The 16,917-nt window shown below is 39.6% G+C and overlaps 1 protein-coding gene across 3 annotated transcripts in view; it reads left to right on the top strand.

The window, feature by feature from the left end:
* CACHD1 (cache domain containing 1) overlaps positions 1 to 16,917 on the top strand; it is a 209,342-nt gene that overhangs the window by 174,693 nt on the left and 17,732 nt on the right. For all 3 annotated transcript variants that reach the window (XM_081057953.1, XM_081057952.1, XM_081057954.1), the window contains 7 exons: positions 2,374 to 2,542; positions 6,902 to 7,044; positions 7,716 to 7,897; positions 8,795 to 8,905; positions 14,226 to 14,348; positions 15,457 to 15,556; positions 15,656 to 15,772. In XM_081057953.1, the coding sequence (XP_080914079.1) occupies positions 2,374 to 2,542; positions 6,902 to 7,044; positions 7,716 to 7,897; positions 8,795 to 8,905; positions 14,226 to 14,348; positions 15,457 to 15,556; positions 15,656 to 15,772 (945 nt within the window). The remainder of the gene's footprint in view (positions 1 to 2,373; positions 2,543 to 6,901; positions 7,045 to 7,715; positions 7,898 to 8,794; positions 8,906 to 14,225; positions 14,349 to 15,456; positions 15,557 to 15,655; positions 15,773 to 16,917) is intronic.

Raw genomic sequence — 16,917 nt, 5'->3', positions numbered from 1 at the left:
TGATTGAAAAATACTTTTTTATATTTGAAATTGGAGATTGTTTACTTCCAGTATATCCTGATTGAAAGCAACTTAATTATATCCTGGGAAAATAAATATATGTTGGCATTAAAAGAGAAAGAAGGAAATGTAGGCGTTAAGACCCTCTTTGTACAGGAAATAAACCCAATGTTAACATTTTGGAAAGAAGTATTGTTCAGGTAGTTTTTCTTCAGTGATACTACTGGTAAATTCTGGCTACTCTGCTTAGCCAAATGGATGTAATCATATAGTTACTTCAGATAGAACCGGTAGCTTTCTCAGAATTCTGAAATTATCGAGAATATCGCTATTAAGTGAAAAATTTAAGAGGTGATAAAATAATGAGATACCAGTTTAAAAGGCTGGCCTGGTAACCCAGTAGTAAGATGAAACATTTTTAAGCTCTCTTTAGTTACTTTAGAGAAAGGGGATTCATCTTGTCCTCAGGGATAAAATGGATTCCTCTACTAAATATAATCCAAATAGATTTATTTTATGCTGAGAATAATTAGTTAAGCTGCATCCATACACATACTAGTAGATATCGATGGATTATTTCGCTGAATTCATTTAAATGCAATGTGAGGAATTATGTTAGGAGCATTAAGAGATTACTGCTCTGTCACTGTGTAACCCACATCTATCTTTGCATGTTTGAGGAGACTGCATGGTGTGAAGGAAGGAAGTATTGACTATCAGAATGTGTTACAATGTTCCTGTATGACACAGCCATGGTTCGCTTCAAAACGTGATTCCCATGGGACATCAGTTGAAAAAACGACTCCCCAGTCATGGAGAGCTCTTCTAGATGGATACATTGTAGTTCCTGAAGGCAGAGACCACTTTTTTCATGTTAGAACATAATAGAAAGACATGTATTGGAATCTGTTTTCCTTTCTAGCTAAGAACAATTTATAAATGCAAATATTTACAACGTGTTCTTTTTAGAAGCTTGGGGTAACCTTTTAATTTATTTTTTAATTATAGTTGACATACAATATTAGTTTCAGGTGTACAACATAGTGATTAGACATCTATACAATTTACGAAGTGATCACGCTGGTAAGTCCAGTACTTAGGGTAACTTTATTTTTCTCTTATAGGATAGACCCAATTATAAAATTATATTCTGGTAAAGTTTTTGTCTTTTGGCTCCTTGGAACAGTCCTTTTGGTTCCAGGAAACAAACTCAAAGGATGACTATTGAGCTGAGAAGAGGGGAAATAATAAATGCCACTTCAGAGCACCCTGTCATATTCTAATTTGGTGGGTGGAGAAAGAGGATTAAATTTGCTAATCTAATTGAATATCCTCAGCAGCAGTACTTGAAAACAATTCCAGAAAGATGCAAATTTTTCCTGCCTTTAAAAAGATTCTGCAACCATCTTCATAAATCCTAAATCATACTAAACTCTAACCTGCCCAGTTAAAAATTTCTCCTTGATCGTTAAGTAAATTCTTTTAGCTGCTTTAGTTCTGCCTTAGCTGGCTATCACTCTTCATTTATTTGCCAGCCATCTTTTAAAAAATTGAGTCTGTCCATCTCCTAATATGTAGGACTTAAGAAGTTTAGTTCTGTTGTATTCTGAAGTCAAGAAGCGAGAACTAAGCAGCTTGACTTGGCTTTTGATACTTTGGTGGACACATTTGCCTACCAAGTTTTATTCAAGCATTCATTTCTAAGAGCAAAGTGAATTTGAAAGTACTCCTGTTTCCACATGTGAGCTTAATTAATTAGGCTGTGTGACAGCACATTGCTTACTCTGGTCTGAAATGACAAGTCAGGCAGGCTTTGCAAGGGAGCCATGGACTTTGTCCTTGTTAGGAGTTGGAGAGCCTGGTTAGCTCCACCAAAGAGAAGAGAAAGTTGGGAATAGAATGAATAAACCAGATTCTATGTGATCTGTGTGTGTGGATTCAACATTGGCTTTTAAAATAGGCAATTCTTGGAACATTGATTGCAAAACCAACGACGTATGGTAAAATGCATTTCAAACCCGAACAGAAATAAGGGTTGTATTGTCATGCCTCATTCCAGCTTGTATCCCTTAGCTTAAATAAGCAAAAGAGGGCTGGGGTCACTGTGTTTAAAGGGACTAGATTTTTCTCATCCTTTCATTGGCTCCGTGATTTTCTGTTAGATACATTTAGTTCCTCTCTCAGAAAGGAAAATAGAAAATGTAATCTTTTGTCAGAGATACTGTCTATCACCCCATCTCTATCTTTTTCACTCACTCATCAAGTATTTTTCTGAGGGCTAGATGACAAGACAGCAAAAGATAATGTAGGCCAAATCACTGTCCCCAGAAACCTTCATTTCCTGTGTTAGAAACTCTTTATTGGTTTTTCCAGGTACAAGACACTTCCTTTATTCTCTGTATTGTGGTGATACAACCAGAAATACCTGTCAAACAGCTGAAGAACCTCAACACTGTCCCCAGCAGCAAGCTGTTGTACCACCGGCTGGACCTCCTGGGCCAGCCTAGTGCTTGCCTCCACTTCAAACAGCTGGCCACTCTAGGTAAAGCCCTCGCACTTCTCAGTTTGCTTTGTGGTCTGACTCGTAGCAGCTCACCATAAATATTAGTTTGAATTTTTTTTAAAAAAAAAAAGATGTGGAATGCCTGCAGTGGCAGTTTGGGGATACAAACGTGACAACAAACCATTTGAGGCCTTGAGTTGTGTCAGGTTCTCCAGCAGACACTGAGATAAGGATTTGTGTGTTGATGATTTATTCAGAATGGGCTCTCACAAGAAACCAGCAAGGAAGTCAGGTAAACAGGATCGGGAAGGAGGAGAAAGGCAGCAAGAGTTTAATTGTGGGTAAAGCTCTCCAGCCTTAGCTTAATCCTGTAGTGTAAATTACACCACAGACTTTGCCCAGACTCCAGAAAGGTGCTGGACTTTCATATTCCGTAGTCACTTTCAGCTTTCTGCTAGTGCTAGGCAAAGAGGGTTGCGTAGTCCAAAGACAGTCCATCAGAGAGTCGCAGGTGTGGGCCATTAGAGTGAAACAGATATGGGGATGAGGTGGAGGAGTAGTAAAAGGGGACCCAGGGTACCATCCCTGTAGCATTACCTACATACCTGTATAGCATATCTGTACCTATCGTAGGCTCCATCTTCAAAAGAGCTTAGGAAATAGGTAAATAATTCAAAGGAATTTACATTTGTTACGTACCAGGTATTTTACATTCATCCTCTGAGGTGACCTATTACGGACGAGGACATTTGGGTTTATTGGAAATACATGATGTCCCAAGGTAACACAGCAGCAGCAAGGTTGAGATGCGATTCATGCCCCTCCCATGCCACCATGCCCCCTCTTGTGTTGCATGTCGCCACGTACCAGGCCCATACTAGGCATTTGCCGTGTATGTTGTTGACACACCACAGTTTACCCACAGTATTGTAAAACAGGTGTTCTCTTTTTCACTGTTGAGAATACGTAGGGTTGAAAAAAGTGAATAACTAAGAATCATTAGATAGCTGGCAAACTGAATAGAGGAGACATAGGGAGGAAGGGATCAAGGATAGAAGTCACCAGACTCTATTCCAAATGGGAGCACTTGAGCTTGGGTTCCTCATCCAATATGGTTTCTGTCTGGATATAAGATCAGCAAAGCGGACTGAGTAGTCTCTTCTAGGACAGGTTCCAGCAGTGTAGACAGCTTAGAGAAGACCAGAGAGGTCAATGAAAAAAGGCTGGAGTTTACATTTGTTTGTTTGTTTTAATTTAGGTTTTGGATTTGTCTTTCGTTTTTTTACAAAAGAGTATGTACACCCTTTAATTCACATTTTTAAGCAACGCTTACTGGAAAGTTAAGATGTGCATGATTTCTTTTAAGTGCTATGGGAGCAAGCTAAACACTACTGCTGGTGAATATGAGGTCACTGTTTTGAAATTTGAGACAGTGAAGTGCAGCAGTTTTTTTTTTTCCAGATGAAAAAAAGCTCAAGCCTAGATTTTTATTTCCTTTGGATAATCCCTCATAGCTACACTGTCCAATATGGTAGCCACTAACCACATGTGGCTACGTGGCTAGTCCAAGTTGAGGTTCACTGTAAGAGTAAAATACTTACTTTTTCATGTGGATTACATGTTAAAGTGATAGTGTTGGGGTCATATTAGAGTCCGTAAAATATACTGATCAAATTAATTTAACCTTAATTTAAATTAATTTGTTTTTACTTTTCTAAATGTGGCTACTAGAAACATTACATTTTATTATATATTTTATTACATTACATATTAAATTTTATATTACATTCGGGGAATGCATTGTATTTCAGTTGCACAGTGCTGCCTAATAGAGATGCTCAGAAAATGTAGAGTCTGTCAACTCCAACACTTTGCGTAGGACTACTGGACTGATCCTATGTCACACTTAGGCCAGTGTCTGATTTTCACTAGGCACTCTTTCCACTGTGCCTTAGAAGTAAAGCCCCTCCCAGGACAAGGTGGAGGGGTCGTCAAGGGCGGTTTGGTATCAGGTGGTATTGAAAGTGAAGCAGGATAATTAAAATATAATAAAAAGGGAAAGGGAAAGAAGTGATTTCCATCTAATTTCATTGATAATAGGGATTTTGAGGCCAGGTCTTATATATTAAGAGAGCTGAAGGAGGGACATTGTCTTTCTTGGTACACGAGGAGGCAAAGAGGACTTTTTTAGAGCATTACCACCCATTGCAGTTAGGCATGTATGTACGTATACATGCCTACCTCCGAGACAGAAAACCTTGGGTCGTCTGTCGGGCTCGGTTCTTTCTGCCCCTCAGTTCATCTTACTGCAGTAGCCTTTTCTAAAATGCCCAGTCTCTGTCACTACAGGAAAGACCTACTCCCCAAGGTGTCTCTCCTCCTCTTACCTCTGGCCCTACTCTTTTGACCCTGAAATATTATGTGTTGCCTTTTGACTTTCTTATTGTATTATACTTATATTCTTGTTCTCCCTCGCCCTCTCCCCCTCTCTATCCCCATCTCCCTCCCCCTTTCCCTCTCCCTGTCCCTCCCGCCCCCTTGTCCCTCCAACTGTTTCCTAAGCCCTTTGGGTTCAGGGATAATCCTCTTTCTCTGGCACATCCTTGCACAGGCACCCGAATCCACAGCACACTGCTAGGCAACTTAATCTTTTAAACCTCTGGTTTTCTTCTCCTTGGTATGAATACAATGATAATCTCCCAGGTTACCCCCTGATGACATCATGAGAAATAAATGAGACAAAGCATTACTAAAAGCAATACCATCTGATAATGACAGACTAGGTAATTCTGACCCATCCTACTGAGGATAACTGAAAATCGTGGATGGAAACTTTTTAGAAAATGTCTTCTTGAAAATCATCAAAGAACTAACATGATAATTAGGTACTGAGTCAACGTCTAGAAGAATATAAGAACCTAGAGAAGAAAGCCAACACAGAAAGCCACTTTTGCAATGCACATATTTCCCAATCCAGGAGAAACAACTGTGAAATTAAGCTGCTCTTTAGGCAGCTTCTTGGGGCTGGGGAGAGAGGCAGAAAATCAAATCCAATGTCCCCAAAAAGGTAGAGACTAACGAAACCACTCACTTTAACCACCCATACACCCACATGCTTGTAGCAGAGGTCCTAACGGACTACATCTAAAGGGTAAAGGTGAATAGAAATAAATCAGCCCTTGACTTAAGTAAGACTCCTGCCATCTGAGTAGTCTAAGGAACCTCAAGCATTAGTTAGTCAAGGACTAGTTGAATACCAAAGTCCCACAGTGCAGCACTTTGGCCAGTTATTGAGAACTGTTTCCACCTAACCATCCTGCCTCATCTGGGACTGTGGCATCTGGCAGAATCAAACAACACGCTTCTCTGGAGGAAGGTATGCCTATCCTATTAGGCTATAACACTTCCTACAAATTTGTTTTTAAGTACCATGTCCAACACTGTCAGAGATAGCTAGGCCACAAGGAACTAAGATACCACGGGGGAGAACTACAAAAGGAATAGAAAAATGACCCACACATTTAAATGAGACAGGACTTGTGACGGTGCTTTCTCAAGCTTTAAAAAATATGATTGCACAGTAGAACATTTCAGAGCCAAAGATGCAGTGTTCATGTTTCATAATGTAATTCCCTGGGAGGATTTCTGTCTTAAGTAGAGAACTGGGATTTTCCTCTCAGATAGGACCAACAATTATGTAGAAGTAACCATGGTATTTCCACAAAGCTTTTGTTTATGCCCAGTTTGACTGTCCCCGTCTGTGAGAATAAGTTTTTAAATTTGATTTTTGCACTGACTCCAGTGTTCCATTTTCCCTTCTTCCTAGATAATACTAATACGAACGATAATAGTTCACACTTAGAGCACTTGCCACGTGCCAAGCACTGTTCTATGTGCTTTACATTTATTAACTCATTCGCTTTACGTATATTAGCAGACATAATTCTCACCATAACTCTATAAGGTTGGCGCAGTTATTTCCTGCACTTTGCAGATGTTCTAGATATTACATATATTACAACTTGCCCAACATCACACAGCCAGGAATAGAGGAACCCAGATTCACCCCAGTCTGGCTCCATGTCATATGCTACCGCCTCGATCCTAATAAATATAAGATACTACGTGTGGGTCTAAGGTATTCTGAACAATTGCCATTCCGGGCATTCGTTTATGTGTGTACGTGTTCTCTTCTGGCTCACTCATGACTGTAAGCTCCCTGAAGGGAGAGAATGGGGCTTTTCTCCTTTGTAGCTCAGTGTCGAGTTGCTTGCTTTGCTTACGGAAGACTGTAAACCACTGTAACTGACAGATTGGCAGAGCCGTCGGGATGCTTTTGTTTGGGCTTGAGAGGACGTCTCAGTGTTCTCAGACCTGCTTTGTTTGCTTCTCTTTCAGAAAGTCCAACCGTCATGCTGTCTGCTGGCAGCTTTTCCTCCCCCTACGAACACCTCAGCCAGCCTGAGACAAAGCGCATGGTGGAACACTACACAGCCTATCTCAGCGACAATACCCGCCTCATTGCTAACCCAGGACTCAAAGTGAGTGCTGGCGTGGGGCCGCATTTCTGGTGTACCCCTCCATAGGCCTGGAAGGGGCTCCTGGCAGTGAACCGTTGAAGTGGGAAGCCCAGCCCTGGATCTGTGCCTCTCAGCTGGAGAGCCTGAAAGGCAGAGTATGTGGCCCAGGGGAGGCTGGTCACTGATGACCTGTCTGATGGATTAAGAAGCTCTGTGAGGCACATGAGGAATCTCTTTCAGGCCGTAGACGCACTTAGGGATTTTCTAAGTGGGGGGTATGGTTTAGAGACCAGGGAAATTTACCCCGCCCCGTTTTTCCCAGGGGAAAGAAGTAAAGTGCCCCTATTTTCTTTTGAGATAAATATGATGAAGTTTAAGGAGAAGACAGTTAGCTGCGTGTGTGTATGTGTATGTGTGTGATGCTTCACTGTGGGGTCTTTCCTGTATACACATAGAAAGCCTAACTAGGATGAACAATTGAATAAATAACACATTCACACATACACTGACTATAGTTCAGTAAGCTTTTGTTTTCACTAAGTTTGGCTGTATCTATCTGCTGTGGAAAGATTTTTAAGAAGTAATTGGGCTTGGCTTCTCTGCAAGAGAGCTTTGGGAAGCCCTGCCAGCAGTCCACTCTCTTTTCATGTGAGTCTTAAAGGATCCCTGCTATGTCTTCCTTTGTTTCCCAGTTCTCTGTCAGAAATGAAGTAATGGCTACCAGCCACGTCACAGATGAATGGATGACACAAATGGAAATGAGTAGCCTGAACACTTACATTGTCCGCCGTTACATAGCAACACCCAATGGCGTCCTCAGAATTTATCCTGGTTCCCTCATGGACAAAGCATTTGATCCCACTAGGAGACAATGGTAAGTTTTAGGGGCTTCCATTATCAACGGTTCCCCCCAAATCCTGGAGAGACATGATAAGTACATATAATAAAACAACTTCAGGCAGTCACATTAAAGAAGATGCTTTCGATGGCAGTGATAACATGTTTTTGAACAGTTTTTTTAAATGTATTAACAACAGCTTTGTGGGTTTCCTCTGTGTACAGTGCTTTTATCTATTCATTGAAATTTTGAGACTGAAAGGCTTTATGCTCGGCCATTTCAATCCCTAATGGTTTGCTTGAGTCCTATCTTGTGTGCAATGTTTCTATAGGGGCTATACTTAATGTCACTGCCCAGGATTGTGGCATCAAATTACAGCTCATGTATGACCTATGAAAAATGTGTATACATTCAAAATCTTTTTTTATTTCTGGGCTTTCTTTTTACTCTGATTTTTAATAACAAACTCTGGTCAGATGGTATACTAGGGGGCGTGACGTGGGCATAAAACCACTGTTTCTAGTCTTGTGCTACTTGGTAACTAAGTCACTAATGAGTTGGCCATTATTTTACTGCCTCTTCTACCCTCACCAATCCAGGGGGCATTTTTATTTGCCAAATTGGATTTGTTTCTACTTCATTCATTCATTTCTTCTATGTTAGCTTCTACAACATCTATACTATAGCTCTCATTAGAAACTCAGGTATATACTGAGTTCAGTATCTTTTTAAAACGAGAACTTTAGATTTTCTTGACCTCTTGTGTCAATGCTACAGTCAGACATGAGAGGCAGGAATCCTTTTGAATTTGAATGTAACATAGGCCCAATTTATAACAAATACTTTTTAGAGTTACGAGCTCACTTTTCTTTGAAATTTACAGAGTTGTTGCTCATACCCTAAAAGAACATGACTGTCTTTGGTCTCCATTAGGTATCTCCATGCAGTAGCGAATCCGGGTTTGATTTCTTTGACTGGCCCTTACTTAGACGTTGGAGGAGCTGGCTATGTGGTGACCATCAGTCATACAATTCATTCATCCAGGTAACATTTAATTAATTTGATTCATTTTGTTTTGAACACAGCAAGGGTATTTTGAAAATTTGAATAGAATAATAGACAGTAAAGATTAATGGCAAAAGCATGAGCTTTGAAGTGAGGCAAGCTGGGTTTGAATATCTTCTCTGGCTGTGTCATCATGGATTCCCTGGGCTTCCTTCTGGCATCTGTAAAATGCGGATAATGCTACTTCACAAGGTCATCATGGTTGAGTTGATGAAAGCTCTTAGCCCTGTGTTTGGCAGCCATGATGATTCTTTTGAAGAAGAAAAAGAAAGCTGTGAGATTCAGTAGAGCAGTTTGTAGAAATGCCAGTCTCAAACCAAAGAAATAACAGTAGGAGCCTAACAATTATCATTACTAGAGAGTGTTTTCCAAAGGAAAGGAGCATTTTTAGTGAAAGAAAAAAGTATCGAGACATCAAAGTTACTACCTCTTGAATTTGGGTCTAACGCTTTTGAATCATATAGGAGCGTGTGTTGTTTTGACTTTGTCCTTGCACTGCCTCTTGAAAAATAAAAAGGCATTTATTTGATTTTCCAGGACTGGTATAAAATGTCGGTATCACTGTAAATATATTTGTAGTGCTTTATATTTCCTGCTTTTGAAATTTTAGTATTTAAGCTACAAATGTCAGTGAAATGTTGGGTGCAGAGGCAAGTCTACCACGTGGAACACGTTTAATCCCTTCATTATACAAATAGCTGTTTTTCCCTAGCAACCACGAAAAACCCTGTTTTGACTGGTACCTGTAATGATGCCTTAAAATTTATGAGAAACAGATTTTCTTGCTTAACTTTATGCTTTTCACTGGTACTCATTATATATTAAATGATTGACATTCAGTAGGATTCTTCTAACACAGGTTCATTGAGAACAAGAATTGAAAAGCAATACTGTGTGGAATTTCAATCATGACCTGTGTCTCCATGCAAAGCAGGGCCCTGCCTTTGCAGATATTGTATCTGCTTGGCTTTGTCAGCTGGCTCCCATAATATAGTGTTTCACATATAAACAAGTACACGCTCATTTAGAACAGATTTTTTTCAATGGTTTTCATTATAGACTGTCAGGCATACCCCTACTGTTGTCTGAATGGCTAGACTTGTCATCCCTCCTACATGTTTAATCAGTTGAGAAAAAGTAAACAAAGGTGGTTTCTTTGAGGGGACAGCAGTCACCTTGGTCTTTGATGTCACTGAATGGGCTGGAATGGGCTCTTAAAGGTATTGTTGGGGCCAGCCAGTTGGCTCAGTGGTTAGAGCACAGTGCTCATAACACCCAGGTCGCCGGTTCGATTCCCACATGGGTCAGTGAGCTGCGTCCTCTACAACTAGATTGAAAACAACTCCACAACTAGATTGAAAAAAAAACCAATGAGACTTGGAGCTGATGGGTCCTGGAAAAACACACTGTTCCCCAATATTCCCCAATAATTTTTTTTTTAAATGTAAAGATATAGTTGAGAGGCAGGTTGAAAACGATAGTCCGTGTGTTCTATGATCCGTAGTCGCTGGTATTCCATCAGGCTTTTCCCACATGGCCACTGATTATCAAGAGCCAGTAGCTTTCCCTTCTATACTGTATTCTTTTTGTTGGGGAGGGGGCAGGCTGCCACAGAGAGGTGCAGATTTTTATGCTCGCATACATATGCATATACACATGTTTTTGTTGGAATTTGGATGGGTGGAAAAATTTTCATTTTGTTTATAAATAAATATTCATGGTGTCAGTCACAATGAAGCTTGATGGAAATATGATGGGCTTTCAGGTTAGGGAAATCTGGGTTCAGTTTCCTTATCTGGTTAGTTTTTATAATGTGTTTAACCTACACAAATTTAGTTATTTGAGTTTAACAAGAGTTAAATGGCTGTTTAAATCCTGGATTCTGTCCATTCAATGAGAGTGTATTCCAGGAATAAGTACCTGCTCTTGCCTTGATCAATATGTGGGCCCATATATGGGCTTCATCATTTCAACATTTTCCTTAGCTGAGCATGCCTTTATTATTTAAAGCCAAATATTTCTCAGTCAGCATAGTTTAGAATGCAAGTCAACCACCACTTCTGGTTTTCAACCAAAGCAACTGTAGCTTTCATGGATATATTGGTAGCTGCGCTCTGCAAAGGCAGTTTTTTCAAATAATTGCTAGTGATTTTTGGCCTCGAGTGCCAACTTAAGAACGTAACTCCCTCCTAAGATGGGATTCCACTCTGAAAAAGTAGATTTGCCATTTACTGTTTGTGTGACTATAAACAAGTTCCTTTTTGCCTTGGTTTCCTCACCTATGAAAGAGATATTAGGTTCTATCTCAAATGATTATTTAAGGATTATATTAAATAATACATGGTATGGGCTCAATAAATGTTAAATACTTTTATTTTTATTATGTTCCATGAGCCTCATATGTACAACAGAGGTAATAATTCCCGTGTCGAATATTATAAGGAGACTGAGAGATGCTTAGGACCATACTTGACATGTTAAATCCAAAATATAAATGGCAGTTATTTTATTATGCTATTCATGCTTTAAATGTCTGGCATTTTAATCAGTCAGAAGAGAGCATTTAAGCTAATGTTCCACTTACGAGTCATCCTCCTTTACCCTTGGTTTTCAGTAACCAAGGCTGACAGGCTGATAGCCCTGGAGGGGAGAGGCTTTTCTGACTCAGAGCTCACTTATCAGTTACTCTTAGTGACGGTGCTGTGCTTCTTCCATAAGCATTATTAGTGGCCTAAGAATCCAGGTGTTCATTCTTTAGAGAAAGATAATGCTGGTAGAGATGATGAAGTACAGTCAGGATTACAGGACTGATCCAAGGACTCTCTGACAGTGAAAACCTCAGAAGAGTGCTGCAAACAGTATATAGTCTATTGTACTCAGAAATGTAGCCTGGGTTTGATTTTTCTATGTTAATCTTTCTGAGTTGCTATGGTAACAGTGTACATTATTGAACTGCAGGTAAAAATATGAATGCTAGACATACCTGGGCAATGTGCATGCTTTTACTTCAGCATGTTGATCATATTGGAGCAGATGGAAGTCAAACAGGGGAAGTTTAGAAACAAAATTAACTTGTCCCAAAAAACCTGAGTTGTGTTTTTCACTGAGGCAGCTGTAGTGTTGTAAAAGAGCCAGGTTTGCATACTGGACTCTATGTCCAGTAAATGAACATAAATGAAAGGTGCTCGATCTTGTTTAAGTCTTTTCATCATTTTAAACCTAATTTTTCATTTATAAAATGGGCACTAGAATTCCTTCCTGAGTCTTTACAGGGCATTAAATTTCATCGTGTAAAATTGCTTAGAAACTCGTGAGTGCCGTGCAGATCCAAGGAGGTGGTGTCACCCAATGGTTAGCCAGCGCTACGTGCTTTGGAGTTGACGAGACTGAGTTTAAATTCCTGCTTCCACTAGTTATTCACTGTGTGACTTTGGCCACATATGTAATCTTCCCGAGCTTCGGTTTTTCTAGACATGCTAATACTCAAAGGGTTTCTGTGAGAAATAAATAAAATGATGTACTGAAATGCCTACCAAAGTGCCTATAAATTGTGACTATTCAGTAAATGGAAACCATTATTATTATTATCATAATGAGGGCTATTGTTTAGGCTCATCACTCTTTCCTGGACAACCTAGAGATGTTTACACTTCTTTTGACTGATACTTCACCAAAACCTTGTTTGCTACAAAGCATCAATCCCGTGTAAGGTAGCAGAGTCTTGGATTTCTCCTATGGTGGGATTGAATGACTTCAGTAACAATAGGGGCTCTTATGGAGGCAGTCGTCTCTCAAATGTAATCCCACAAGTTCCTCCCCTATCCCATGCCAAACACAATTTTGACAGCAAAGCTCTGATAGAAGTTTCATTATAGGTCATGGTCCCTTTTTCTAGTGGTCTGTTTGTTTGTTTTTTCGGAGGGGGGTGGAGATGGGTTTGAGGAGATACAAGTGTCAATGTTGACAGGAACCAGAAGGGAGCAGTCGTCTACATGGCAAAGCTAATTTCACGTCTAATTTCTGACTTCTCAAAAGAGGATTTTCCCTTGGGAAGTTCCTTCTGAGCTTTCCAATTACTATTTTTAAAGTTTTTGTCAATCCCAGCGCCATTTTTCTTTTGGTATTTTCTTTATAAAGAGATCAACTGCATAGATGGTGATGAACTCTTGGAATGTCTCATGTTGGGTAAACCCTGAAAATTCCTGACCACAAAAGTACAGGAGTTCATTCGTCAAGTAACTCAAGCCCTTCCAACTGCCCATGAACATAAGATTAAAGAGAACCTAGGTTCCAACCGAGAGTGCCATGCTTCTGATATAGCTAGCAATATCTCTGAATAAGTAATGAGCTCACTCGGTCTAGGACAGAGCTTTAAGCCTATTGTTTTCCTTAGAGTAACTTTTCCTAAAACACCTTATTGGGTGTTTTTGATATGTTTGGCAGCTTGCTAAGCACACCATCTCATTTTATCCCATTAACAGCCTTATGAAGTAGATACTATTTATCCCATTTTCAGATGAGAAAACTGAGGCTTAGAAAAGTTAAGTAGCATCCCAGGAGCCACATAGGTAGAAACCAACAGGACCAGGATTTGACCCAGGATTTGATCTGCTTGATTCCAGAGCTAAAAGGTTAGAACCATGTGATACACTCCAAATTTGCCTTCCTGGGTGCTCCTCTTTTTGAGAGTAGCACTTTAGAATTATGAAAGAACTGGCCTGTAAACCAAGAGTCTTATTCTAGAATATGAGCTGTGTTTTGGGTAAAGCCAACCTTCGTGTTATAGAAAGAAAACTAGACATTGTTTTTACTAAGTTTTTTGTGACCTTACTCTAGTCACTTAATCTTTAGGAGATCTCAATTTCCCTATCTATAAAATGAAGAAAATAATTAAGGGAGTCACTCAGGTTCCTTGTCTAAAGATTTTTTGTTAGAAGGAACCATAGTAGCTCTGTATTCAACCTTCTCCTAATGCCTGTTCCCTCCCATCCCCATACTCTTGCCAAAGAATAGTCCAACCATTGTCTGAACATGTACAGTCAAGACTAACCATAGTCCACAGCTGCCCATGTTTTGGGCTGGTCTTATTTACAAAGTTCTACCTTTAGGTTACACTTTTTTCTCTCAAATCTCCATGTTATGCTAAATCAGTCATGTAGTTAATTGTCTTTATGGGGTGGACAGTGTGGAGGAACAGTAGGCATGTATTTCTGATACCATACAATGTCCTATGATTGAACATAGCTTTTACCTTTAAATAAACTTGCTTCTTGTTCTCTTTTATCTTTTTCACGTGAAGTACACAGCTGTCTTCTGGGCACACTGTGGCTGTGATGGGCATTGACTTCACACTTAGATACTTCCACAAAGTTCTGATGGACTTATTACCAGTTTGTAACCAAGATGGCGGCAACAAAATAAGGTAAGCCTTCAGGGACACCATTTCCTTTCTAGCTGCAAAATACAAAGAACCTGATGTCAGGTATCTCTACAGGACCAGAATTTGTGTCCATGGCCTGGGTGTTCTGTGAAGAAGATTTTTGTTTTTCTTTTTCTAAGATGTATGTCATTTATGCAAACAAACTTGGCTCATAACAAGGAGAATAACTCTGGCACAGAATTCTCCAAGCTCTTATTTCTTTAGAAGTCAGTAATTAGAGGTTTCCCTTATCTTGGGTGCTAAAAAGACCAGAGGGTTCTCCAGGGTAGTACTTTGTATGTTAACTTAGTTATTATACCAAAGTCTTTGTGAGATTTTTCCAGACACGTCGACTACTCCTTTTACATTTCCCCAGAAAGAGGCTCATGGAACTGAGTCTTTGCCACCTGAATTTCAAAAGCACACACCTGCTCAAAGCAAGGGCATTCCCTTGGTTTAATGCAGGCCACTTTTAAAAATAGCTTTCTTGTTTCAGTCTCATGGCCCATGCTTCATATCCCTGCTACATTTCACATTGGCCCTTAGTGGGGGATGCAGGATTCAAAGCAAATTGTTATGACGAATGTAAAGTAAAATAGAACAGAAAATAGTCTTGATTCGAACAGTTCTGGCTTCACTTAGTATTTCCATCAAATATATTTTTGTATGTTCCCTGAATGTCATATTTTATGTATGTTTATCATTGAAAGAAATTTTATGATATACTTATAGTTGGTGCCTTTATACTCAAGGCCACTTCTTTCAGAATCTCCCTCCTCAGAAAAATGAATAAACTTAAACTTCCCACTTACATACCTGGCCAAAGACCTTCGAGTCCATCTTACTTGGACTGGGTGTCACATCCTCTGTGAACTATGTAGATGACCTCAGAGGCAGGTATAAATCTCTCACTTGAAGCTGTATGCAAAGTTATCTACTACCTCCAGAATAATGTATCTTTCTACCGTCAGCAGTCCTTTGTGTTGCCCATGGATGTTTTTTGAGAACCTGAGATAAAGGCAATTTGTTTTAGGGCTAGCATGACAAACGCTCTCCGAAAACATAGAAAAATGGCTCATATGACTGAGGGATGTCACTTGTTTTGGTACAGATGCTTCATAATGGAGGACAGGGGTTATCTGGTGGCACATCCAACCCTCATTGACCCCAAAGGACACGCACCTGTGGAACAGCAGCACATCACCCACAAGGTATGGGCGCAAAGCTGAGAGCTCAGTTCTCCAACCGCCGACAGCCCGTTACTTACATGGCTTACATGGTATGTCTTTTGTTCTGCTTGGCCTTGTTAGGAGCCTCTGGTAGCAAACGATATCCTGAACCACCCCAACTTTGTAAAGAAAAACCTGTGCAACAGCTTCAGTGACAGAACAGTCCAGAGGTTTTATAAATTCAACACTAGCCTTGTGGTAAGTTGATCCCCTAATACTCGCATATACTTTTGCCCTGTGGAATAATGGTTAATATCTGAAGATTACTCCTGGCTGTTTGATTGCCTTAGAATTATAATAGGACAGGACCTTAGCCCAACTCCCCAGTGTGACAATTGTAGACTAGAAAGCCCAGAGCAGAGAAGTGAATGTTTTAAGGTCTCACACTCGGTGTTTTGTTTTGGTTTTGTTTGCTTTATTAGACTCACCCAATCAAAGCCCTTTGAAATGTCTGCAGAAGTCCGTTCTCACACTCTTGTATAAATATATATGGCACCGTGTGTTCCTCTCTTCCTGTCTTCTAGAGTTCATTCACTCTCCTGAAATTCCTAACGCCAGCTTAGGTCAGTTCTTGGTCATCCACCCTGTTAGAAGGGAATTCTCATGTAGATCATTCAAAAGTACTTTATTTCTCTTAAGCTTAGAATACTCTATGAGTTGAGGTACTGTACACTTACCTAGATATGGTCAAAGATCTTAAGGTTTTTCTTTTTAATTTGTAAATAATTCTAGCTGGGAGAGAGCTAAAAGAGATAATGTCAGAACCAATATTCAAAAGGTTATTAAAAAGAAGTAAGCTTTTTATTTAGAATGGGTATTTATAATCACTCGATGTATAATTAAAAATTAATTTTAAAGATGTATTAGGTTAAATTAAAATCTTAAACTTAGTCTCAAAAAACAGCTGTTGCAAAAACAATTGTCTAGGGGACTCCAAGAATTTTAAAAATGAATGCATTAATAGGATAGTGTATTCAAAGCAGAGGCAGTCGTTATTACTCTGTCCACACCCCATAGCACTCTGAGGAGTGCTCTCTTTAAAGAAGACATTGACACACTTGAGTGTAATCAGAGGGAGGCTGCCAAGTAAGCTTGTCATATTACTTACTCTTACTCTGTGTATCTTCTGTATATCTTACTTTATGTATCTTCTATCATTTGCACAATTTCCTGAGTCTTCAGAAGACAAAGCCAGGATATTCAGGTAGAAATTTTTCAGAAATGCAAGCTTTAGTGGAATATAAATTAGAATAATTTCTTAATGGCCTGAGTATTCCAAAATGGAATTGGAGCTTTCCTGAGTATTGGAGCTAATAGGATACTACACCTATATTTTGCTTATA

Source organism: Rhinolophus hipposideros (genome assembly GCF_964194185.1).
Source record: "Rhinolophus hipposideros genome assembly, chromosome: 8".
NCBI classification, from domain to species: Eukaryota; Metazoa; Chordata; class Mammalia; order Chiroptera; family Rhinolophidae; genus Rhinolophus; species Rhinolophus hipposideros.
The sequence above is the reverse complement of the archived record's forward strand: the minus strand, read 5'-3'. Positions and strand labels throughout refer to the sequence as shown.